Source organism: Phaseolus vulgaris, chromosome 4, assembly GCF_000499845.2.
Source record: "Phaseolus vulgaris cultivar G19833 chromosome 4, P. vulgaris v2.0, whole genome shotgun sequence".
Taxonomy (NCBI): Eukaryota; Viridiplantae; Streptophyta; class Magnoliopsida; order Fabales; family Fabaceae; genus Phaseolus; species Phaseolus vulgaris.
Window position 1 is genome coordinate 463,752 of NC_023756.2, and position 26,471 is coordinate 490,222.

Below are 26,471 nucleotides of genomic sequence, written 5' to 3' on the forward strand. Positions count from 1 at the left end.
GAGAATAGGTCTTTCATATAATAAGTGGTCTTAGTGTTTTAGATTGAAAAATAAAGACAATGGCTAAAAATAAGAAACAAGGACAAAATAGAAACACTTGTACTAAAAGGTAGACATATTAATTAAAGGGATAAAAAACACACCAAAAGAATAAAAAAGAAAATATGGTACCATAGAAGAAAAAAAGACAAAGGGCAAGAAACAAAAATTAATGTAAAAAGCAAATATAGTAATAATCTAGGCTCTCTTTTTTATCATGACACTAGTAACATCTATCAAATTTGCTAGTGTCGAAAATTTTACTTATAGTAAAATTTATTTATTTTTAACTATATTCTTTTTTTATAAGGTTTTATAAAAATATTGAATTCAATTCCATTTAAAACAATGACATGTTAAATCAATATGATTTGAGTAAAATAAACTGAAATTTAGCACTTAGAAAAAAATCACATTTTTTTTAATTTGCACCCGTTCAAATGGTAACCTATACCCCTAATGTCAATTTAAATAACAATATATCAAATCCAGGACTACTACTACATGTACTTTCATTCAATGTACATTTTTTTCGTTTTTGACACAACCCTTTTGACAAATTCATTGAATAAAATGACCTTTAATATAAAATTAATATAGAAAATAATGAGAAAGGGCATTTAGTTGAAACTATATCTTAATAAAATATGAAAACCAAATAAGATTTGTAATGTTAAACAAAATCAACTAATAGAATGCACAAAATAACAAACCAGCATGGTGTAATCAAATCGAAAACATAAAAAAGATGGTAGTAGTAATAGTAGTACAAAGCAACAATAAAGAACATTGAGAATACAACCATCTGCACAATTTGCAGCTTACATGAACAAAAACAGAACTTCAAAGGGGGGATCAAATGAAATTTTTTGTTTGTTTAGACTTTCAAGAAATGGGTGTGCTGAGAAATGAAAGTATACTTGCCAATTCTCTTTTGAAAATATAATCTAACTGATGAACCAAACACAAACTACAAACTTGCTTTGATGCTAGACATATTAGTCCTAGACTATAAATGCTTGGTGTCCAATCTTATCTTCCATAAGGATGGTATCGGCCAGCACCATAACCACCTCTACTGCTCCCATAGAAGGCACCTCCACTAGACCCTCCATATCCACCTGCTAGGTTGCCATCATAGCCACTTTGATAGGCACCGGCACCGGCACTAGCACCACCAGAAGAACCACCACCTCCACCATACGCCCCATAATTCTCACTAGCTCCACCGTACCCACCGAGATCATACCCTCTACTAAAGCTTCCACCATAACGACCAGCATACCCGAGGGAGGGATCTCCTCTATACGGCCCCATCGCACCAGCATATCCTCCATAACCACCAAATTCACTTCCATAGGCACCATAAGCACCACCCCTACCGCCACCATAAGCACCACCTGACCTATATCCACCCCCTACTCCAAAACTGCCACCAAATCCATCATAGGCATCTCCGTATCCAGCACTGCTGTATGAAGACCTTGAGTCGTTGTAACGCTTGGATGATGGAGGTGCAGAATTTGGCTTCTTTGGTTCAGCCTTCTTGATTTCCACCTACATAGGAAAAATGACAAGGTTACTTGATTGATGAAAAATACTCTAAAAGGATAAAATGCTCCAACAAGGTTCTTCATCTGTTAAATAGAAATAATAATGTCTAATGTAAAAAAAAACGCTTGTTATTGATAATGGTAGTGCAAACAGTTAGAACTAGTGTGTTTGGAAATATCAGATCCCTTGCCCTCTCCTCCACTCGTTCTCTGTCACTCCTTTTCTTCTTTTCCATATGCACTTTCTTCTTTCTAGAGTATTCCAAGGTCTCAGCAAATAATTGATTTGGCCAACCAGTTGACCCATATTAATTTCCTATGTGGATTCTTATTAGAAAATTTAATTTAATACTCGAAGCAATAACTATTACTAAAACACATTATGACGTTATGGAACTATGGATCTGATAATTTGTGTTCAAAACATTGCAACTGGTGCATTGAACTCAATAGAAATATGAGAAATAATTGCTACTTGATTATTGACATAAATTAACAGTTAAAGTGACTGATAGTCCATGAATTATATTCTTTGAACAAGATAATCAGAGTCATTCATGAGCCTCCATCTTAAAGCTTAAAACCTTTAGAAGATATATTTTTGCAAAAGAAAATTCTAAAATATACATTTCATGGTGCCAACAAAATCAAGTTGCCAATATTTAACTGTTTTCAAACAAATTCAAAATAAAATTTCAGCCAAGAAATTTAAAAATTTATACAATTAACCCTCCGGATCTGGATATCAGTTACACAAGTCAAGAGTAGAACAATCTCATGCATGTACTCGTTTTTAATAAGAGATTCCTCACCTGAGCTCCAGCAAATTCAATTTTGTTCCCCATGGATAGAAGATCATCAACTGCTTCTTCAGAGTCAAATGTGATAAACCCAAAGCCACGAGATCTGTTGGTGGAGTGGTCCCGCATTATTTGGTGATCTTTCACTTCACCATAGCGAGTAAAGAAGTCTCTAAATTCATCTGCAGAAGTGCATCTTTGATTAAAAACGATACCAACCAAAGGAATTGTCGTTCACTGAAGCTATTCTGTGATTCAACAGTTACTTTAGAAATCAAAAACTGTTTTAGTGTCTAACAGACTGTTAAAAGTTAACTGTAACAGGTATTTAAAGGGACAAAAGGGATTCATAATGAAAATAGTCAATTTACTTACACAAAGTCACACAAATAAAACACATCATTCACATCAGGACAGATGCAAATTACATGTGGCCAACTGATTCATAAGAAGAATTTCTAGGAGAAGAAAGCTTGAACATATTAGGTACAACACAATAAGGGAGTTCTGTCTGTCTACAATATCAGAGTAAACCTTTGCAGATCCTAAACAGCACTCTCAAATATAAAAACAGTTTTCAATTCTAGGATCTGAAACTTAGATAATTTGTTATGCCCATACTCTCCTCATAGTTCGGAGTTTGCTCTCTCAAGGTGTTGCAATGTGTCCCCCTTGTTGACACCTCAGTCAAGCAGCAAAGAATTTAACTAACTAAAGAGGCAACCTACCTTCAGTCACATTTGAAGGAATTCCACCTACAAAAATTTTCTTTGTCCTAAAATCCTTAGAGCCAACAGCTCCCCTTGGTATCGTCCGCTTAATCTCAACCTATATATAATGATCCCAAAACCATAAGAGCCAGCAAAGTATCCATTCACTAATCACTATAATCAAAACAAAAAACAGGTAACAAGACATCCTTAGCCAAGACATCATCAAATTCAAGCCATACTTGTTTTCCATTGATGACATGAGTGTCCTCAATGACTTTATCAACCACCGAGGGATCGGCATAGGTTATAAACCCAAATCCACGAGGTTGCCCAGTTTTCCTGTCCTTCATGATGACCGAATCCGTAATCTCACCATATTTCCCAAAGTGCTTGATAAATTGTGCTGCAACAAAATATACAAGTCAAAGGGGTAAGGTTATAATAAATCACAGCTCTGAGCTACAAATCCTCAGAAATCAGAGAAGGTTTTGCCACAACCAAATATAACAATTACGATAATACAAAGGCAAAAGCAAGCACTAACCAATGGTCGTTTCTCTCGCTAAACCACCTATAAATATCTTTCTGCAAATTATGGGTCGAGTGCAATTAGAACCAAATCTAAGAACATTATTATCGTCTAATCTAAATACCAACAAATTGAAAACCCTTTTCTAGGAAGTGCAGAAATATTGGTTCTTTTCATGAGCTACGTTTACCCAATTGCTCCAATTTAAAAAATTTCCGAAAAAAGATACGAAATTAACAGAAAGAAATGGAAAAGGGGATATTACCCGGGACTGGCACCGTCGCCGGTGAGGGGTTGGGAATTGTGGGGTTCTTCTCTGTGGGAGAAGGGTACAACGACGTCGTTGGGGTCAGCGGCACCCACCAATTGGTCGTTACCGGGTGATTCCATGGGTTGCGAATTCAGAAGAGATTTCGAAAGCGAAAGCGAATGAGAAAAGAGAAAGGAGAAAAGAGAAAGGAGAAAAGAGAAACCCTAGATGGATATTGCTTCTTTCTTGTGTTTAAATTTTGTAAAACCCTTTTTTAATTTTGTTTATTTATTGTGAGAGAGTGAGTGGCTGTGGTTGAGAAGGTAATTACTTCTTGTAGCCTCGTAATTTCAATCTGCACCCCCATCATGTGATGAAATGACCAATATACCTTTACTGATATATATTTTTCAACCTTTTGTTTTTCTCTTCTTCTCTCCTTCTTCTTCGTCGCAAAGTATAAGTCCATTGCCACTGCTCTTTCATTGGTTATTTCAGATCCATTTTTTACAGATTGCATAATCCAAATTTTATTTAATATGTATGCATTCTGAAGTGTATAGTTATGAAGATTTTTAAATTAATTTTGGATTGTGGAATTTAAAATTATTTTTAAAAAGATAATATATTTTGAATTGTGAAATTCAAGATGTAATTGGTAGATTTAGAAAAATATTTTAAATTATCTTCTTTAAAAAATACATTTCAAATTGTGAAATCGATAATATTTTTTTATCTAAAATTGTATTTCAGATTGCAGAATCATTTATTAAATTAATTATTGTTAATATATGGATTATTTTAATATGCAAAGTCTTAATCAATGATATGTATCAATTAGTATGATATAAATTCACATATTTGTTACTTTTGGTGTTTTATAAGTACGTTACTTTATCAATTCATGTCTTAATAATATTTTTCTTGTATGATATTATTCATATATCTTTGACATATTCAACACAGGTTAAGATGAACATAAAACTTCAAAGGTATCACAATATTTTCCTAAATATCAATCACTTGCTCTCACATCTCTTTTAGATGCACTAACAATTTATACTTTGTTGCATTCTTTAATGTTAAATCTTTATTAGTGGTAAAAAAATTTAAAAGAAATCAGTTCTAAAACAATATCTCTAATGTTTTCAAAAGCTAAGCAAAGTTGTTTTCTCATTCAAATCCCAATGACAAAGAATGTTATCACTAACAACACATATTTTTCTTCTTTATTAATAATTTACTCTATTTGTCCTAAGTATATCAATGACAACCTCTCTTGTCCATTCCATCAAGTGATCTACTTTAAAAAATACATTTACAAATATATTTTAACACAATTATATATAACTTCTTCAGAGTATGAAAATAATTATAGAAAAATATGTTACAAATACATTACTATAACCTTTCAATTTATTTCATTCTTAGTTGAACCATACTTGGCATAATGGTAAACTTTGTTTGATAAATTAGTCCAAAACTTCATCCAGTGTAATTGTGTAAAAAAAACTTTTGTATCTACCAAAACAATTATGAGTCTTTTGTAATAAACAATCTAGAACTTAGCTTGGTGTTCCAAAAAAGCTTCTTGAAACACAAAACATTAAGAAAAAACTATTTTGAAACATGTAATATGAGATTAATTTTAACTAATTTCAGAATATGTTATGGGATTGCTAATCATACCTTTCGAATTAAGTGTTTTAGATTAATGTTAGTGGTGTCATTTTCTAGATCCTCCAATATGGAACTCTCACTCATATAACAACAAATTATATTATCATAATACACTTTTTTCTTTAGAATCATACAATCCATAATAACGCTTAACATTCACAAATATCATTCATTATACTTCTCCATTGTCTTATCTATGTACTATACTCCTAAATAGAGTAATCCAAAACGATAATCAAACACTATTACAACAAACGAGTATTCATTAATAATGGAGGATGATTCCAAATTTATAAAATTATATATTTACTATTATTAAATAATATTATATATCATAAATCCAAACAAATAATGTTTAAATGTATGGACCTTAATTTGAACTGAATCACTTTATTTTCAAAAACATATAAACTATTAACGTGCAGTGATTTTATCTATATATCACTAAAAAGTTTAAAATTATACCAATAAAATAGGTACATACAATAAATTAAAGTGTTATAAAATAAAAATAATATAAAAATTTTAAAAAATTGGTCCACTTTTGTTTCAAACAACAGAATGAAATATTTATTCCATTTTATTATTAATTACTAATATCCAAATAAAAAAATGGCATTGAATCCATTATACTTTATTATATAGTTCAGTCCACTATTTCATTATCTACCACCGCTACAAATGTAATCTTATTTTACAAGTGATATTGCATTACCATCATTTAAAAAACAGGTTAGTTGGTGAAACAATAAGGTAGAGCAATTACAAACATCCCATAAACTGCAGCACTAACCTAAGAGAACGAGACAAATATTCAATGTGATCATCAAAGAATGATAACACATTCCTAAATTTGCACAACTAGATGTAGATAACAAAATTCTCAGTTTTGGAAAACATACAACATTAGTGAGGTCTTACCAAAAGTTAGAATGTGGTGGTAGAGTCTAAAACGTGTTCTGTGGATTAACCCTTCTTCTTCCTTCTCGCTTATAATATGGAGTTTCATCAATGGTTCTCCTCACATAGTCTACAAATGGTTGAGGTGTTCGGGGAGACGTGTCGTTTACAACAGAAGGGTTGCTTCTATCAGGAGTTGTGGGCGCTACAATGCTTGTAGTTGCAGTAACTGAGGAACTTGTTTGCTGAGATCTCTCTGGTTTTTCCAAGAAACGTGTGAAGATAACGATTGATAAAATCAGCAGCAGAAAACACCCCAGGATACTTCCCCAGAAGGCTTTGTTTATGGCTATGCTGGATGGTGCTGTTTCCTCAGGTTCATGGGTGACGTCTATTTCCACACTCTGGCCTGTAATAAAACAGGGAAAAGGAAGATTAAACTTTGGGATGAATATCCAACTTCATCATCAAGAGGCTGTTACTTTAATTTCTAAAAGTAATAAAATTCAAAATAAGCTCGTGAAAGTGCAATCTGTGTCATCCACTTTAGTCAAAAATTCAAGAAATAGTATGACTTGAGTGATAATTTATTAACATGATTTCAAGGACTAAGGTGACATTAAGTAGCCAACTTTAGGGTAAAATAATAGCTTGGAGACTTGTTTTAAATTTTCTTCCTTTTGAGACTTGTATGACCGCTCTTTATGCTTTCAGAGACTAGAATAGTGAACTCTAACAGACTTGAAATTTGTTTGAATAAACTTTCCTACTACAAGTACATATGTATATGAAAATAAATAGACTATATGAAACAAATTACTCCCATAGGTTAATTTGAATAATTACATCTAGTATCTCCAAAAGTTGATTTTAACTTATGGGAGAAGTTTGTTTCATTTTACTTATTTTCTTCTCTATAGATGTTTATAAAGAAGTTCACCCAAACAGTGTTGAGTTTATTTCCTTTTGAAAAGAAAAAAAAAATTATAAATGCTGAAGGAAATGAAGTAATATTAAGCTTCACGAATATGTACCATTAGCTGGGAGTGTGATGAGGATTTTGTCTTTGAATCTCTTGGCTTTCAGAAGTTGGACCTGGATACATGAACAAGAAAAATAAATTCGAATGTATTTTAAATCCAAAATCAGAACATTTTTTGCTTGTCTAACAATGGAAGTTTACTTGATAGCTCTGCAACTTTTCAGATAATATTTTAGCATCCGATTGCAGTACACAAAAATAAATGCAAGGCTCAAGGTGAACGCATTTGGCCAGTGATGAAACCCATTGAAAGTACTCACCTCATACCGTGCAAACCCACGAATGCCAATATCTTCTCTATGGATGAGACTGATCATAATCAAATCTCGGTGATGCCAGTGAATTTCAACATCTATAACAAAACGGCCAATGGGTTTAACCTTACATATTGTTGAAGACAGCAACAAATTTTTATACAACTATGATCTCAACAATTAGTGAAGATGACAACTAGGAATATCTCCATGGGACAAATCAGAATGATTTACATCACCCAGCAGACCACATTATTTTTATAAAGAGCAACTTCTGACAAAAAGTATTGGATGATCAAGCAACAAAATGAAGTAATCAGGCAAGAAAAAAAAAACGAAGATATGTCAACTTACCAGTATTTCCCAATATGGTAATGCCAGATTTGTTATAGCCTGGTGTCAGATTCAGCAGCAACGGATTCTGAGGGGGTGGGGGTTAACATATTAACATCATAAATTATTTTTTTATTTCACAATCAGATTGTGAGGAGGGGTCCAATGAATTCGCAATTTCGCACATCACAGGCATAAAGAAAATTACAGGCACTAAACTTCATAAATCAAGCACTCTTGCCTAATTCTGAAATGTAATTTCAAGCAATGAAACGAGGAAGAATCAAAGGATCCACACCTTGCTCATCTCCATTATAGAAAATCCTCCAATAAAAAGTGCTGAAGCAGATCCAGAAATGTGTTCGTTTTCAAGAGAAGCAGAAATGGAGAGTGATACATCCGGCCTCATGCCTTCTAACTTAGGTACTGAGTGCACCAGATGCTCTGGTGAGTAAGGGAAAAATAAGCAATATGAAATGCTTGAGTCCTGATCCAGCCATGGCTTCACGTACCTTCAGTGAAGGAAGGTAGAAGATATATCTAAGAATGAATTGTTCATTTTAAAAATCAAACGAGAGAAATGATTAAAGATCTATACCCCACATATGGCGGATCTACTCTACAATTGAATACAATTCTCTTGTTTTCTCCAGGTACATCAAGGGATTCACTGTAGGAATTACAATTACAATCTATTCAGTCAGAAAAGCATGTTGCTTTCATTGAAACCAAGTTAAAGTCTATAGAGTTATAATTCACAAACCTGAATTTCACGGAGAAGTTGTATCCTTTCGAGGGGTATGGGACATTAGTTAACATCTCCTTTGGACCAAGCACAGAAATATAATCTCCTTTCAACACTGTAATTGTTGTTTGCAGATTTGATCCTCCATAATGGAAAGATACTGCTCATAATAACATTCAATGAGGGAGTAATAATTGTTTATAAAGCAAAAACTCCAGAATGACAATTAAAAAGTTCATTTTTCAGTACTTAAATCTAGTACCTTGGGCTGAACCTTGCCCAATAGCTTTGGCCACCCCAGATAGTGTATCAACCGATACCACACTTCTATTTGTAGTAAACCACTGTCCAGAAACTGTATCACTCAAACCTGAAAGTTAAAAGTAGAATACATTATCACTCAGGAATAATTTGATAAAAGGAAAAGATTAAATGACCTGAACACAAAACTCAGTCAAGCAATTGAAATAAACTGTCTACTCCGGTGCTGGGTTAATAAAGTAACTCTCCCACAATCATGTTAGACAAAAGTAAAAATGGTGGTTTAATTACATCTCTGGCAAATACAACATTTTTAGAAAATAAAATTGTTTCAAGAAAGGCATCGTCAGAAAAATAAATTAATAGCAACCATCCAAAACGACCACACCTTTTATGCTTAGGTTAAGAGGACTTCCTATGTGAAGAACTGGATTTTGAGGATATATATGGGCACCCACTCTAATCTGCAAAAAGTGAAAAAATATACAGATTCAGATAGCGGAAGAGAAGATAGGAAGTGGGGAAGCAAGTTGAATGAATACAAGGAAGAATAGTGCGTGTGAGATGTATAACTTGCACAGGGACAATTCATTAGGTAACAATGAGATATACATGAAAAAAAGCATATATCATGTATATGACAGGTTGCATGTGTTACAAAAGACAAAACACTAATCCCTATTTATACTTGTATTTTTAGGCTTTTAATTCTAATTAAATAAGAAAACAAGTCTAGATGTAATAAGGAAATATAGCAACTATTTTTATTCTTTTTTTTTCGTTTTTCAGAATTATTTGTTAAAATAATTTGAAAAGCTGTTCACAAAAAGAAAAAGAAAAAGAAAAAGCAAGTTTGGTAAATATGACTTTGAAAATAGACAGAAAATGATGGGAAATTAAATGCTAGCAAATAAAATATCAATGGATCGTCATGATATTCAAAATTCATAGTATTCTAAAATTGTTGTGGGAAACGAGTTATTTACAAATATGAACTCTACATAGACACCAGAAATGACAGTAACCCAAAAACTGGGACACGGCTAATGTCCAAATTACAGGACACAAGCAACACATTGATATGTATAATCATGACAAAAATCTCAATCAATTGAAAATTAAAATTTATATGCACTACAAAAACAATTTTGTTACAGTTTCCTTATAATAACAGTCCTTCCAATAGAATTCTAAAAAAGAAACATATCTTAATAGCTTAAACACCTAGTTAAGTCTTATGGAAACAAATCTAAAAAAATGAGGTTTGCATTATTTATAATATAATTTGTTTTCCACTTTTTTTTATAATAAGAAATGTCACAAAGGTGTTTAACCAAGAATAGATGTTAGTTCACTTTCATTAAAAATGCTCAAGCCATGTCAAACATGTGTCAGACATTTGTCACAAACTTATGCAACATGTATTCTACATAGGGGTAGGTGCTTCCTAGTTTGTAAATGTCCCTATAAAAACAATAACTTGCCTTTCAAAAAGTCTCTTTCATTAAAAAAACTTTTTAAGGAATTTCAAATTAAAAAACCTTTATCACAGAAGATTTTCTTAATAAAACTGCTTAAAAAACAATAATCAAACAAGCCCATAGAATATCTTGACTTGTTCGGATAGAAAATACTAAATGGACAGAAAAAGTTAAAAAATTTATCAATCAAAATTCTCTCCAATACTTCTCTTTTCTGATTTCTGTTGTGAGAGAGAGAGAGAGAAACAAGAGAATATAAGATGAATTTCATTTATATAGACCATAGAAAAAATATTTAATTTTTAGTGGAGAATACATAATTACAAAATATTGAGAGCTCAATTACAGAATATTCAGTTACTCTATTTTAAGCTAATAACATAAATATAGAATCAGTATAATTCATATCCACCGTTTCTATATTTACAAAGATCTAACAATTTCAATTAACGTATCACATGCATGGCTACAGTACAAATGTTATTAACACGATCGTGTTAGATGGTTATCACATCTAGTGATCACTAAGTTGAATCTAGGATTTTGTTTCCTAGAAGGAATGTGAACTATGAGAGGAAGTGTTACACAAACTAAGTATCTTATTGAGAAGAAAGAGTGAGGGTAAACCTCAATTACAAAGAAGCAAGCAGATATGTGATGCTGCATACCTTCTAAAGACCACAATTCTCTCACAATGGGGGCAATATGGTCTCTTAGCCTCTTCTATTCATAGGCAACATGCCATGATTCTTCTGATTACCCCAGTCCCCCTAACTATCTCTAACTGATGATACTAACAAAGTCTAACAGATAGCTAATATTAACAAACATTGTAAAAAATGAGACAAAGACCTGCAAGATTAACTCGGTTCTGAAAAGGTAAACCACCTTGAAAAAATTACAAGCCAGTTGAGGTGTATCAGGCATCAGAATGAAATTATTTTAATATTGTTATAGGTTCTAAAATTTAGCATACAGCCTATGAAGTTAAGATATGTGGGTAGAACAGTATACAACTTCATGCAGATTTCTGAGGAAAACTATTACTTACCAGCACATAATCTGATTTTTGCAGATCCTCACTAATTGATATACGCACAAGAGCTTTACCATGCCGAATTGCCTTCAACCATCAGCAGTCAGGACAAAAATTCTATTAATTTACTTAGCTGAGCAAAAAAATTCACGGATAGTAAATTGAATAAAAATACCAGACACTAGAAATCTGCATAGACTCTAAACAAATATAGTTTCTTTTAAAGCAATGCACTCATTGATAATTTCTCTTCTCTGTTTTGTAGAGGTTAAATAGAAGAGAAAGAAATTAGAGGGGGAGAGAGATATAAATGAGACTTTAGACTTAAAATACGATAAAAAGAGCTTAAAAGATTGATTATCTCAAAGTTGATCTTTGTTATTTATAAAAGAAAAATACACCAGGAACACCAAAAGGTACAAGAAATTAATGCTAAAAAGTAAACAGCTCATATAGTAGTTTTCCAATACAACTACTTACACTACCTATATTTAATACATATTCTAGCACTCCCCTCAAGCCGGAGCATACAAATTGTATGTACCAAGTTTCAAAAATCTATGATTGTGCAAGCTGCATGTTCTTATGCAGCTTGTTGCTCCAAATATAAGAACAAGGGAACCAAGAAGAATGATTTCCGGTAAAGTCATTAACAAACCTTGATATGGACATTGCCATTTCCATCAGCTGTTTTGTTTACATAGAGAACATCAGGGTAGTTAGTTTCAGCATAAAAAGGCACTGCATTATAGGCTTCGTGGAAAGGATTTCCTGTTGAACCACAGTAAGAGACAATAAAAGATTACTACTTTTCAGTTCAAAAGTTCCTGTATGTGATTCATTATCAAGGAGGCATTGATACCTAGAGCATCATAAAAGTTCGTTGGAAGATCAAGTTCTGCACCAACAGCAAGGTTAATCACATTGGAGAGAACCTCCTCGTTGGCTATTCTAATTTGAGTCACCTGTTCATATAAAATTAATTTATGATGTGAAAAAAATTTCCAAACAAATAGCATACATCCATAATGCAAATACCATGGTTAACACAATAGGTACTTATTCTACTGATAAAAGACCCGCAACAAGAGGAAGGAGAGGCAAATGGATATTTGATTATTTATGGATTAAATGGACCAGAAAAATTTATACAAAGACCATTTATGGGCCACTAACAAAGTATTAAAAAAATCCAATCCATCAATGACTCGTTTAATAAATAGATATTCAACCTATCTATTTAAGATTACAGACTCTCTCCCATTTTGAATACTTAACTACCTCTTAAAATTCATTAAAATCAACCTGTTTTACTTTGGACTGTATTTATTATATGCACTCAGGTCCACACATATATATAAACTATAACATGTATATATAAATACGACAGATATAATTGTATATATGATTGGTTGGTCCATTAAGCATTTGCTGAATTAATTCATACCTCAGAAACCTTGACACAAGAAGCAATCTCTGTTCTTCCTGTTGTACGATCTTTAGCTTGAATACAAGCAAGATTATTACTTTTGGTAGTTTTAATTCTGTCCCCATCAATGAATATGGCATCTTTTTGCAGAGCTTCTTTCTCCGAACTTCTCAATAAAGAATAGCTGATGGTTCCCCTGCGATTCCGACTATCATATTGTGCATAGGATTCTGACGATGAAGGCAAAGGGCTTCTCATTGTATAATAGGGAGGAAGAATCCAGGTTATGGGCACTCCCAAAGCCAGTGGAAGATCAGGAATCACTGTTACTGACAAAGACGAACTGTAAAACTTTGACTGTGCCCTTGACCCAGAAGTTGAAAGTTCACACGAGAAAGACACAGCAACATTGGTCTTTCCTGCAGATCTGAAAAAACAAACATTCAGAACTGAATCACAGATTCCTCAACCCTATGTTTGAAATTGTTTGTAATCATTTCTTCATTGACATGTTGTCAAACCCTGTGTACACTTTTGCATTGCTCTTACAAGGAACTAATTTCAGTAACAAGAAAAAAAGAACTACAGAAAACCAACATGAACATTAAAAAGACTCTGTACCAATGATACATGCTAACTGGAAGCATAATAGACAATTATTTGGATTCAGACATCTAATAATTAGATAAAAGACAAGTGAAAAAGATTTAGACATACAAATAGGATACACTGGAAGGCAGGAGAAGTTATAGTATACCCAAAGACTGAAGACCTCTAAACATTCTTTATTCTTAAATATCAAATTACTTAATACCTTCCATACAAGACATTAATAAAGCCAAGGTTATTCTCATCAAAATAACTATTAACTTGACTTCCTTCTGAAGTGGTAAACTGGATTCTATCCCCGTGCAAGGTCTCTGCCACCTTGAAGCTCAATACCTATACAAACAAAGACAAAATTATTTAGCTTACCTTTGAGTATAAAAGTAAAGTTGAAGATATGGCCAAACCTTTTCATCTTCAATGGTCCATTGGTAATTTTTACATAGCTCATAAAAAGAAAACAGAGTACCCTGGTAAAACCAAAAAAGGTCGTCAATATTAGGATTCAAAATACAATAATGCATAAATGAATGGAAACTTGATTTTTACTGGCACCTCAGGAAATAACGGATAAATTGGCAATTTGCGGCCAATCCCAAGTTGATCACTCTGCACATGCAACGTGATAGTAGACGGAATTCCCACCCTTAAAATACTCCGTGCTTCACAAATCACATTACCATTTACAAAGACACTAGCAGTAATTGTCTGACAATAATAATATCTTGGATTAGACAAATATCTTCCACCAACCATATATGATTAAAAGTAAAAGGCATAACATAACACAAACTGTTAAAGGAATAAATATAAATGTTTCATATAAAATAAAAATTAAAATAATTAGCATGTGCATTCCAGCAAAAATTATTAAAAGTATAAAAAGGAAAGAGATGTAAGGAAGATATAACATACACTTCGAAATCAGAAAAAGAATACTGATGAAAATTCTTGGCCCTAACACGCACAGAACTCTAAATTGACAGTATAAAAAAAGTCAACCAAACAGACATGAATAGTAAACATTTACAATTCCAGGATGAGCCATGCACCCCAAAAACTACCCATTTTCAAAATTGGTAATGAGAAAGACTAAATAAATATACTTAAGTTTAAGCCATTTGGTGTAGACCAAAGAACAGCATAGAGATATCCAACATATTCCTTTCACACTCCCTTTTCAAATTGATATTGTGCAAGACTACATATTCTTAAGTTTAAGCCATTTGGTGAAGACCCGGAGAACGGCATAAAGATATCCAACATATTCCTTTCACACGAGTACTTTTGGCCTTATGGCTTGAACTTGAAATGTGGGAAACACACAAAGCCTAGTTTATCAATGCAAATTAATTTAACTATGAAGAACAGGGAAGCAATGATCAAAACTCTAACCACATATTGACAGCAGAAGTGTGTTAAACTACTTTTTAACCCTTTATACATTAAGGTCTAAATTGAACATAATTTTCAATAGAAATTAATATTTTTAGTAACTGAAGAAACCCAGATTGTTTAACATGAATTTGAAGATGGCCAAAAAACAGTGAGTATCATCTCAGCTGACGTATATGTATATATGTAAAAAGATGAGTACAAGCTAGTATGATCTCAAAGAGGATGGCTAACGGCTATGTTCCTTAACCTAAAATTTATTAAGTGTACCCAATTTAATATCTTAGTGGCTTCAAAAGCAGCAAGTTACTGCTCGTTCTAGTACTGAGGCTGAATATAGAAGTTTGGCTCAAGCTTCAACTGAATTAACATGCATTTCTACATTGCTCACTGAATTACAAGTTTCCTTTACTACTCATTGTGACAATGAAAGTGTTGTGTCTATTGTTCACAATCCGGTATTTCATAATCGCACTAAACACATGGAGATTAATGTTTTCTTTGTGCGATAGAAGGTTATGGCAAAGCAACTCTATTTATCATATTCCCACCCTTGATCAATGGGCAGATCTGTTGGCCAGGCCTCTATCTTCAGCTTGTTTTACTTTACTTAGAGGCAAATTCAACGTGAAGAGTTTTATTGTGAAAAAATCTTATCCTTGAGTTTGTGAGGGGGGATATAAGTATAAATAAATAGTTAGTTCGTACAGCTGTTAGTTTTTTACAGTTGTCAGCTATTACTAACAGTAGCTCTTAATGTAAGCAGTGTGTAGATATAAGTCTGTACTTCTCTTATTTCAAGTATGAAGAAATAATAAGTTTCAATTTGTTCCTCTCACTCGTCTTCTCTAAGAAATATTTAATAAATAAAAAAATTGTAACATCAACACGTTGTCAGTACTAGTAACATGGCAACAAACATAACAACAACAAAAGTACAAAATCTACCTTGTATAGATGTATTAAAGCATGTGGTTTGAGAAGCATATGCATGAATGTCTATATTAGATAATGTGGATTAATTAGGAATATTAGAATTTTATGTTTCAAAATAAATTATGGCGATATGGATAAATTAGGAATGTTATATATGTTCAAATTTGTAGGATCAAGTTAAAGGGAATAAATCTCAATCAGATCAGATTTACTTCTTAGAAATATCTCTGTTATTCTGTTTCCTTATTTGTGGGAGATTTGTTTCCAGTTAATGTGTGATTTATTTTCCTTATTTATACCATATTTGATCTGTATAAGCTGTATCCTCTGCTATTGGTATCAATCCAATAAGAGAATATTTTTCTACAGATAACAAATCAGAAAAAAAAAAACTAGCTAAACAAATTAAGGAACAATAATAAGTCTGAACAGGATTTCACATCTTACAGTGTTCCCAATAGAACTTGCTGAGACTCGTCCGGAATATCTATCAATACTTGCAATTTTATCATTTTCAATTTTGTACTCAACATGAACACCGAGAGTTGGGCCTCCTTCCATGGTAAGCTATGCAGAAAACATAATAACATCATGTCATCATATTCATAAAGCCAAGAAAATGGGAGAAAACAATGGTGTGAACTTCACGTCAGACCAATATTGAATGCACCAAAATGCAAGGATAAACAATCGTAAAAAGAAAATGCTAAAAGATGTGGACAACAGAAAGGTATGGAAAAGAGACACACAATAAAAGAACTGAATTACTTTACTTGGGAATTATAAGCTCCTTAAATCATTCTAGATCAGATTCAAGTAAGCAAATGCAAATCTTGAAAATAATAAACTATGGTGGTGACTGCTTGGAAAAACAAAGATGCAATCAACTTAGTAAATACATGAATCCTGAACCAAAACATAAACATATGAATCTTGATATATCAAGCATATTGTGAGCAATTATTTTCTAAAAAAATGCCCACTTTGCCGTTTCCAACTGAAATAAAAAAAAATTCCAAGAGAAGAATTTCTGTGTTTCTTTCAAACTTCACATTCTTTCAAATTTAGTAATGGAAAAACAACACCTGTACTTTGGAACATACCACATGCGATGCACCAGGTAGTAGGAAAATATTGTCAGGGTGTATTCTTGGGGCTGCGTAAACTTCCACCTTAATGGCTTGACTTTGTATTACGTGTCCCAAATGTTGTACAGCGCTGACCTGGTTTCAATAAATAACAAAAAAGGCTTGTAGAGTTTTCAAAAGTCTAAAGAATTTTGACTGAGATGAAGATCAAAATAATAGGTGTTGACCATAGACTTACATAAAGGGTTGTAATTCCAAGATGTCTCCCTTTTATTTTAAAACTTGGTGCATTAACATGTCCACCAACAAGACTTGAGAAATCATCAGTGTCCACGAATTCAATTATACTATCTTCAATGTGTACATGAAGATTCATGTAAACAAACTGCATAACAGTTTCCAAATTAAAACATTGCCCCTCAAAATAGAAAAAAAAAACTCACTATGATATGTTCCTACTTCCTGTAGGTGAATATCCAAGGCAGTATAGTGACAACTATGTCAGACAAGAGCATATTAAAGCAGACCAATCAAAGGAAACTGGAGTGTGGCTCCTAAAACTAAATAGGGAAAACAATTCAAACCTGAGAAGCATCGAAACTATTTCCACCATTACTACCAGCCAATAAGTCAATAGTTTGCAAACTTCCTTCCTGTAAAGACCAAAATAGCATATCATGAAGGAAAAATTCTTCTGTGGACATATATCCACTAACAAATTTAAAAATGACAAAGCAAGAGCAAAAGGCAACATGCCAGCTCATTATACACCTGTTCGAGCAACAACTAGCAAAAACACCTTGAAATTTAAAGTGTGACATATCTCACCAACTTGAGATAAAAAAAAGGACACAATATTATTTTAGAGAACTTAATGTTCCTCTCTTAGGTTCTCATATAGATATATTAATCATAGTTGTTCTCAGATACAATGAGAGAAGAGTAAAAAACAAGAAAAAGGCATATCTAGGGTCCTAGGTACAGAGATAGGTGCAACACAAAACAACTTCTAAATCAAGCCTATTTAAGGCCTATTATAACAAATTTAAATATCCTTCTGTTCTATCTCCTTCGCGGAGTTTAGATGAAGTTTGGCCATGACTTATCAAAATATCAATTAGACTTTTTCATCTGGAAACTCCTAAGAACTAGAGATATAGTCAAATTATAGTATACGAGTGCACCTTGCAAGCTAATTTTGTGAGATTGAGTTAGGCCTAACATTAGATAATGCAGACTTTGTGCACTCCAAGCTTAAATACCCTAATAACATTTTTTCTTGTGCAACCAATGTTCGAATCATTTCTATTTCTTCATTTCCCAACAAGAATAATGATTTGATATGGAAAATATGGATTAAATTCAAATATATATTTTATTATAAACTTTTTATAGAAATCAGATTTGAGTAGGCTTTAAAGGTGTTATTCAGCTTTACTTTGATATTTTCTGCCAATTTTTAAGTGAAACCCTTTTGTGTGGGATTGCATCGATACAAACAAATCTCATGTATTAGCCACTTATGAACCAAAAAAATGTTTAGAAAAGGCATACCATCAGGCTAATCTCTTTTCCTGATATGATCTTGATCCACTCTAGATCTGCAACTTGAACCTGGAATATTTAACTTTTATAAGCACTTAAACATTAAATGACACCAGCTCATTATCAGATGCCAAGACCAAGCTGTGATGCAGTACAAAATGCAAATTTGAAATCCTATTGACACTAGCAAATGAAAACTTTTGCCCTTAATAAATTTCCCTTCCAAGATCATCAGCTTTAATGAATGTTTAGTTAAAAGCTTATTTGGGAAAAATTAACATTTTTTCCAACTTTCATAAAGTGCTTTAAAAGCCATTATTTCCCCAAAAATAGCTTTCCCAAATATCCACTTAGTCACAAAATGGAGGTCAGAATTAGATATATGGCCATATAACATAAACTAATTTTTCTTTATTTTTGGTCCACCAAAGAGCTGATCCTTAGTCCTTACACTAAAGTAAATGCAGCACTACAAAATACATGAGCCAATATGCAATTATAATGTTTTCCTAAGCTAAATAATAAGTATGAAAGAGAAATGATATTTCATATTTCTAGTAAGAAGGAAATGTGTTACACTATAACCAAGTACGAGATTTGGTTTTGATTTTGTTCAATTGACAAAAAAGTTTGTGGCTTGCTACTAGTGAAACATAAGAGTCATAAGAATATGGAAAGAGAAGTGTGTTGTTGCACATTAATAATTAAAACAGACAAGGGTCAACAACACATTTTCAAAATCTTATAATCGATCATATAACTCATGCAGGGATACTAAACTGAGCATTCTCCTTAAGCAATCCTGAATTGAGGGAAGACATAGCTTACAAGTGCAGAAGCTCTTTGTGGAGGAGTTAGCCCAATATCATATATACTCAGATTAGCTGTTCCTAATCCTTTAGGGGACAAAATCAATTGTAGACATTCAAATCCAGATGGTGGTTGAATAACTTCTACAACTAGAGAATCATTTGTAACAGCTTCCAAGAAACAGCTCCCACCAATAATTGACAGATTTACCTGCAGTCATATAAGATACTAAAACAATTAAATTCTAAATAAAATGCATTAACAGTTAATTTCTTGAACAAAAAAACATTATGTAAGACATGTTTGTATCACAAATATGGGCAGCAAAAGCAAGTTCAACCATAACCCCTGCATTGGGAGTGAGAACTGAACCTTGAGATGAACATTGAACAGTAGAAGTAGTTCAGCTAACAAGCTAACACATCCCTGAATGTTGTTATAGATCCTACAAGACAGCCAAATAAAGTATAAAACTGGGCGATGACCCTGACTTCATGAGCTAGCTTTTGGGATTGAGTTCACCTCAAACCACATTCTAAAATAGCATCAGAGTTTTTCCTAATGGTTATGGTTATGATTTGAGCATATCAGTCCCCTAGTTACCAAACCACCCAAAGATGTCTAATAAATTTCACACTCAAGATCCCCTTCCTTCAGCATGAAGGGTGTTAAACCCTCACCTCATAAGCTAGCTTTTGGGGTTGAGTTAGACCCAAACTCACATTATAAGAAAGAAAAAACATATCTATAAAAATAAGCAATCATTTATATTTTCGACAGGACTGATAATATGTCGTTCAAAGGCCTAGGCTAAATTTTGAAAAGTTATATATTTGTTTATGATACTAAAAGTAAATTTCAGCCTACAAGAACATAATCAGGTAAAATGTTGTTCCAACAGGACTGGGTATAATGAAAGCCTTCAGCAGAATACGAATGAAAAAATATTCAGAAAATACTGCCTTGACCTAAGATAAATACATGATCTATCTATCTTCTCATAGCAAGTAAAAAGCAAACCAAGTGTACAGCCAAGGCAAATTCGGTGTGAAAACAGTGAAATAATTCTGGACCCCGAGCTGTGGTCACCAGATAAAATATATCGTCAAACAAATGGTGTTTGTTACCTTTGCATTAGGATTGAAATATATCAATTTGAACTCTGGATCAACTCTAAGGGTAGAAACAAGCTGCATTGTAGCACAAATATAAAGATAAGACAACTTAAGACAGAGTAAAAACAAAAATAAATATGCTACAAATCCCATCATACAGAACAGAATGCAGGGAGAAGATGCAGTATTGATTATGGAACTGAGAAACTAAGATTTTAATCATGGAAAGTAGAAAAAATCAGTTTCATATTGAAGAAAAATAATTTAAAAAAATTATTACCTGTAAATGAATTGCATCTGTCAGAACATTTTTGGTTTCCGTAAACCAGTGAAATGTATCATCTCCCAAGCTATTAGCAAAGTCGGTAACAGTGGCCCGAACAGTGCACTAAGAGACACAGCATTTAAGATCACATTAGTCGTCCATTCGAACAAGTATAAAAAGTTCATCACATGCATGAATGGTACATAGCTGATATACAACCGAAAGGACCCTTTAAAACTTGTTCTAACAGCATGACTTTAAGAATCATCCATGATGTAGGTGGAACTGCGAAGATTTCAGTTTGCTCAAACAAACTGATATTTCATGTTGTCTAGGGAAGTGACATAGACTCCCTTCTCTGTTTCCAATACTGTTTACTTTCTGCTTATGCTTATACTATGTTTCCTTTATTGATGCTTAATCCAAATACACGTGGATTTATCCTTTGAAGTCTAAACATGAAAATCTCTGTTTTTCAGCAATCTAAGGCTATGGTTGAACTTCAACACCAAATTAAATCTGTTCAATCTAACTGGGGAAAGGAATATAGACCATTCACTGCCTTACTAGCCACTCATTGCATCACTCATAGACTGATTTGTTTCCACACACATCAACATGGTGTGGTTGAAAGGAAGTATAGGCATGTTGAAATTGGTCTTACACTCCTTCATCGTGCATCCTTACCCCTTAATTTCTAGGATTTTCCTTTTACCACTACAGTTTATCTAATAAAGATTATCTCTACTGCAGCACTAAATTTTAACAATACCTTTACTGACTTGTTTTAGAAAGCACCAGATTACAAAAAATTTAAAACCTTTGGCTGCACCTGTTTTCCTTTTCTTGAGACCCTATACTACTCATAAACTTGATTTTCGACTTCAAGTGTTTAAGATCTCACATCGACCAGTGATAAAACCAATTCATAATATATAAATGAGTGTGTTGGGTCATTAGGAGATAATTATTCCATAATTAGTGCAGATTCCATTTTCTATTTATTATGACAGATTTGATATCTTTCAGTGATTTTATTTTATTTGTATAATTACCTATTATTTCTTGCTCTAATTACCTATAATTTCTTTTCTTAATTAGGTTGTAAATAGTATATAAATTTAGACTGTAATCACATTTGTAAATACATTCAATCATTTTCTTTCAACTGAGTGCAAACTTCACCTTTTAAGCCGATTCCGTAAGATTGAGTCAGACTTAAAATCAACTTCTTAAAATGGTATCAGAGTCATTTATAGTCTATCCTAGTGAGAATTTGTTGAACCTATTGTGTCACCTGCTATCGGACCACCCATTAATATCTAGTCCCACGTACAAGTTGGCAGCCTCGGCATGAGGGGTGTGTTGGAAAACTCACATTGACAAGTAATAAGGTCAATCCATAATATATACAAGTGGGTGTAAACCTCACCTTACAAAATATAAGGTTGAGTTACGCTTAAAGTTCACTTCTAAAGATACTCTAGTTATCACTAGGGATATAAATGTCTTTCTGCTACAGGAAATATTTACATTTCCAAGGATGAGATTTTCAATGAACAAAGGTTTCCTTCTTTACACTAATCTTTTTCAGCAAAAATCTCACCAAGAATACTTCTCCTATTCAATATCACTAAGAATTAATAAGTAATGCATTTATCTTCTACAAGTAGAGTATAATTTTATAAAATAAAGGATAAGAAAGAATAATTGAAGTATCTAGCAATAAGAAAAATGTATTCTACCACATAAAAGTATTAGAACACATAAATTATACATAGAAGAAATCCTTCTTGAGAAATAAGTAAACACTATTCAGATGACAAAAGTACTACAAAGTCCCAAAGGCTCTGTATACCCCAAAAAGGAAATCAAAATAAATCAATAATGATTTATAGCACAAGTTATAAAAATTAAAGCATTATTACAGTAACATTATTAGTACTACTACTACCTACTAAGTACAAGTAGGCAATATATTAACAAAAATAATATTTGAAGTCAGACCATTATAAACTAGTTTTTGCGACAGCAAGTTTGCAAGCAACTCTCACAGCTAAATTACCGGGTGTTGTCAAATGCAGCAGTAAAGCCAAACTGTAAATAAAATGACAAAATTAATAAGAATCTTCCAGTACCAATCCTGATTCATTTTGCAAGGCCAGAAATATCTCCCAACTGTTAGACTTCACTATATCCAAAGCATAATCCCAGTAGGCCAGTCCCTCACAACTACTAAGTTCCCACCTCAAATTGAGAGAAGATGAATTTGCATAAGCCTCTCCCAAATCAGTGATACCAGCTGCAGATACACGAATAGTGCGTCCATTTGCCACAATAACAGGGGTATCATGAAGTCTACCTGAACTATGTTCAGCTTGAGCTGCTGCTTTAATTATTCTGCGTTCATTAACTGAAAAGCACAACTCGCTTAAGGATAGAAATCTGAAGAATTGTGTTGCCAATAACTTTAACTGTGAAAAAATGTATACCTGGTTCATCAGCTATAAGTACAATAGAAGATGGAATGCTACACATCACAGACAACCAAACTTCAGCTACTGAAGGCAAAGGATGGTCATCCCCAACCAAATTTCCACGTTTGAAACGAAGTTTCTGAGTCATTTGAAACCAGAAAGGTTAATATTTTCTAACTTCTATGCCTTCTCAAGTCTAGGATACTTTCTACCAAGAAATAAATACTGAAACTTACATAGGTTCCCAGTTTTTGACATAAAACTCCATACAAATTTCTATAGCTACCAGATACCCGATGAACAAGAACTCCATCTTCAGCTAGAGCATTCCCTTCATCCAAAACTTCCACAGTTTCAATGAAATCCACACCTTTGTCCCATCGTTCAGGACCACCAACAAGTGCTATGTCTAAACTTGTGCCAGGTACAAGATATAACTCCTCTAAGCCATGTGACTGCTTGTCATTATCTGCTTGAGCCAAATCAAGCCAGTACCCACCAAATTGGTTTCCGTCACCTTCCTGACATACAATAAGGGGTAGATATGCCCCAATGCGTAAGGCAGCTTTTAGTACAGCAGGACTATGACTGTAGTGGTGATCTTCTTTGGAAAATATCGCATGGATCACAGATTGACCAGGATGAGAAGCAAAAACATATGTCCACGAACAGGGAGAACCATTGACTGATGACCGGAGCTGAGTATTTGGCTCTGTTTTCAAGTATAACAACTCTTGAGTTGCATTGACAATTACAAAAGACTCACTTCCAGATTTCCACTTTATCAATGAATTAAAGGCGTCACATACATAGAAAAAGGAACCTGCAGATGATACAACAACATGAGCAAAAATGCATAGCAGAAAATTGGAAAAGAAACTTTACAATATCCTCAAATATCGCATCACCATTTGCTGATTTCATTGTCACAGCAGCTTTCAGATATGATCCAACAACAGTTTCTACAGGAAAATTGTGAAGCACAACCATAGAAGAAGGGATGGAGACTTCAACAAGGACCTATAGAAAAAATAAAAACAATGTATAAATTGTATAGAATTCCAAAGGAAATTGAAAAAAAAATATGAATACATTATGCATTGATAGAAAACAAATAGTACAAAGAGAATCTAACAGAAAACACCTCTTAGAATATTTTATATGAAGAAAAACACCACACTGTCATTAGATTAGACATTAAAGTTTCTTCACATTCTCAATTAATTTTCTTATAAAGAAAACCCTCATAAGGAGATACGCTCTTCATGAAAGCACTAACATTTTAACATTATTCAATAAATGAAAAAGGACAAATCAGTTCACTAGGCTTCCACCAAGTGGTGTGATGGAAAAGTAGATTTATGCATCCTTACCCTCACAAGAAAAGAGGGTGTCCATAGAATTTGAACCCATGAAATATTTGGTCACAAAAAAAGATAGTGGTTTATTGTATTCATGTGTTTTGTATGATGAAGGTAACTACTAGTATGAGAATTCTAGAAGGTGAGATTAAGAACTTTTTCATATGGATAGGATTATACCAGGACACAACCTTAAGTCCTTGTTTAATCTAGTCTTGGATGTACTTATTCGAGACATACAAAAGATTATCCTTGTTGAAAAACCACCTTAATTGCAGCCACCTCTAGCCTAGTGTAGTGCAGCCTCTCTCTACCCATATGCTTCAATCCACCATATTACAAAAAACAAAGGAAAACATAGAACAACTTATAAGGACCACAAATAATAGCCAAGCTCATTGGTCTTGATTCTTGAATGCAAGACAAGAAAACCAACCACAGGCATCTGAAATCAGCCTCTGCCTCCCAAAACCACCATTCCTCAACTCAAAAGTTAGCAACCGTAAGCACACATGAACAGTAATCACACATCAACATTCAGAACCATGGTTGTCAAACTTGCAAATCAACTTGTTGACTCGTCCGAGTTCACGTTTCCACCCACCCCAACCGATCATACACAAGCTTTAGAGTTGAGGTAGCAAAACAAAACAGAGGTAGGCCCGTTGTCATGTAATTAAGTCATTGTGATCATGTCCTTTGTCAGCTAGACAACATGTACCATGTTACTATATGACAAAGGAATTAGCATCAAAGGTTACAATACAATTTAAAGAGTGAAGTAATTGGCTTAGATAGATTAAATTATATGGACAGTGTGCAATGTACAAGACCAAATTAAGATTTAAAAGAGGAGATAGAGAAACTTGAACAATTGCTTGAGATGCAACTTTGAATCCATTGGTTATTGTAACATGGTGGGGAATTTTTGGAGAAGAAATCAATGAAAATGAAGATCTACTATAAAAAATATGATCAAAGGCACCAGAGTCAAGTATCCATGGACCTTGACCTTCCACTGTACAACTTGTTGAAGCACTTGGTGCAGAAGAAGATTGACCTTGATTGTTGAATTTTTCACGTTTAAGTCTCAAATACTCTTCAAACTCCTCAGCAAAAGCTTTGACTCTCCTTTTTTCAAATTTAGACACGTGGGTTGTATTATCTGGAAAACCATGAAAGAAAGTTTTTTTTATCAGCAGTATGTGAATTGAGAGCGTCCACTCCGACCATCCCGTCTTCCTCAGTTGCTATGACATCCTCCTCTTCCACGTTGTGCTACCATTGATGACATTTGAATAACTTCATCTGAATTTTCATCTTTTAAGAAAGTAGGCACTTGAAAAAGTCTACTGACTATGTTGTCCATTGAAGGAATCTAATCACAAGTTAAAATTTAACCACGTTCATGATTAAAATCTGAGTGAGGACTTCTAAAAATTAGCACCATGTATAACTTATCAATTTTTAATTTTTTTTATATCTTCCAATGATCAACTACAAGAAATCTCTTTAGTTCTTCTAATGCAGCCTGAGCCTTTTTATACATGAGATCATATCATGATTAGTTTGTGTGAGAGAGACTACTCTTTAAGTCTCATCAAAGAGATGTTGGATGTCATAAGGAAAAATATCTTTGCCTTCTTCCAAAATTACTTGTTCAACTAACTGCCATAAAACACATAACTGGAAGCTACAATATGAATCATAACTAACAATTATCCTAATTGATATGATAAAAATAAAGAGATCCCTAATTGATTGGATATTATCTAAAAATTATCCTAATCTATAAAATAAGAATCTGAAATCAGGATTCTCATATCAA

General features: G+C 33.2%; 1 protein-coding gene across 1 annotated transcript in view; it reads right to left on the reverse strand.

Annotated features, from left to right (window-relative positions):
* Positions 1–744: 744 nt before the first annotated feature.
* The window catches only part of LOC137836669 (nuclear pore complex protein GP210), a 33,760-nt gene continuing 8,033 nt past the window's right edge, over positions 745–26,471 (reverse strand). The window contains exons 9-41 of the mRNA XM_068645358.1: positions 24,191–24,302; positions 23,519–24,105; positions 23,298–23,421; positions 22,944–23,218; positions 20,821–20,928; positions 20,553–20,615; positions 19,444–19,635; positions 18,625–18,684; positions 17,655–17,723; positions 17,309–17,455; positions 17,086–17,205; positions 16,430–16,549; positions 14,207–14,359; positions 14,059–14,121; positions 13,860–13,987; positions 13,064–13,472; positions 12,479–12,581; positions 12,275–12,387; positions 11,632–11,703; positions 9,488–9,563; positions 9,101–9,208; positions 8,857–8,998; positions 8,692–8,763; positions 8,392–8,605; positions 8,115–8,181; positions 7,767–7,858; positions 7,499–7,559; positions 6,519–6,873; positions 3,650–3,690; positions 3,345–3,508; positions 3,121–3,220; positions 2,405–2,574; positions 745–1,596 (exon numbers count right to left, since the gene is read on the reverse strand). Coding sequence (XP_068501459.1) covers positions 1,072–1,596; positions 2,405–2,574; positions 3,121–3,220; positions 3,345–3,508; positions 3,650–3,690; positions 6,519–6,873; positions 7,499–7,559; positions 7,767–7,858; positions 8,115–8,181; positions 8,392–8,605; positions 8,692–8,763; positions 8,857–8,998; positions 9,101–9,208; positions 9,488–9,563; positions 11,632–11,703; positions 12,275–12,387; positions 12,479–12,581; positions 13,064–13,472; positions 13,860–13,987; positions 14,059–14,121; positions 14,207–14,359; positions 16,430–16,549; positions 17,086–17,205; positions 17,309–17,455; positions 17,655–17,723; positions 18,625–18,684; positions 19,444–19,635; positions 20,553–20,615; positions 20,821–20,928; positions 22,944–23,218; positions 23,298–23,421; positions 23,519–24,105; positions 24,191–24,302 — 5,205 coding nt within the window. The 3' untranslated portion in view covers positions 745–1,071. The remainder of the gene's footprint in view (positions 1,597–2,404; positions 2,575–3,120; positions 3,221–3,344; positions 3,509–3,649; positions 3,691–6,518; positions 6,874–7,498; positions 7,560–7,766; positions 7,859–8,114; positions 8,182–8,391; positions 8,606–8,691; positions 8,764–8,856; positions 8,999–9,100; positions 9,209–9,487; positions 9,564–11,631; positions 11,704–12,274; positions 12,388–12,478; positions 12,582–13,063; positions 13,473–13,859; positions 13,988–14,058; positions 14,122–14,206; positions 14,360–16,429; positions 16,550–17,085; positions 17,206–17,308; positions 17,456–17,654; positions 17,724–18,624; positions 18,685–19,443; positions 19,636–20,552; positions 20,616–20,820; positions 20,929–22,943; positions 23,219–23,297; positions 23,422–23,518; positions 24,106–24,190; positions 24,303–26,471) is intronic.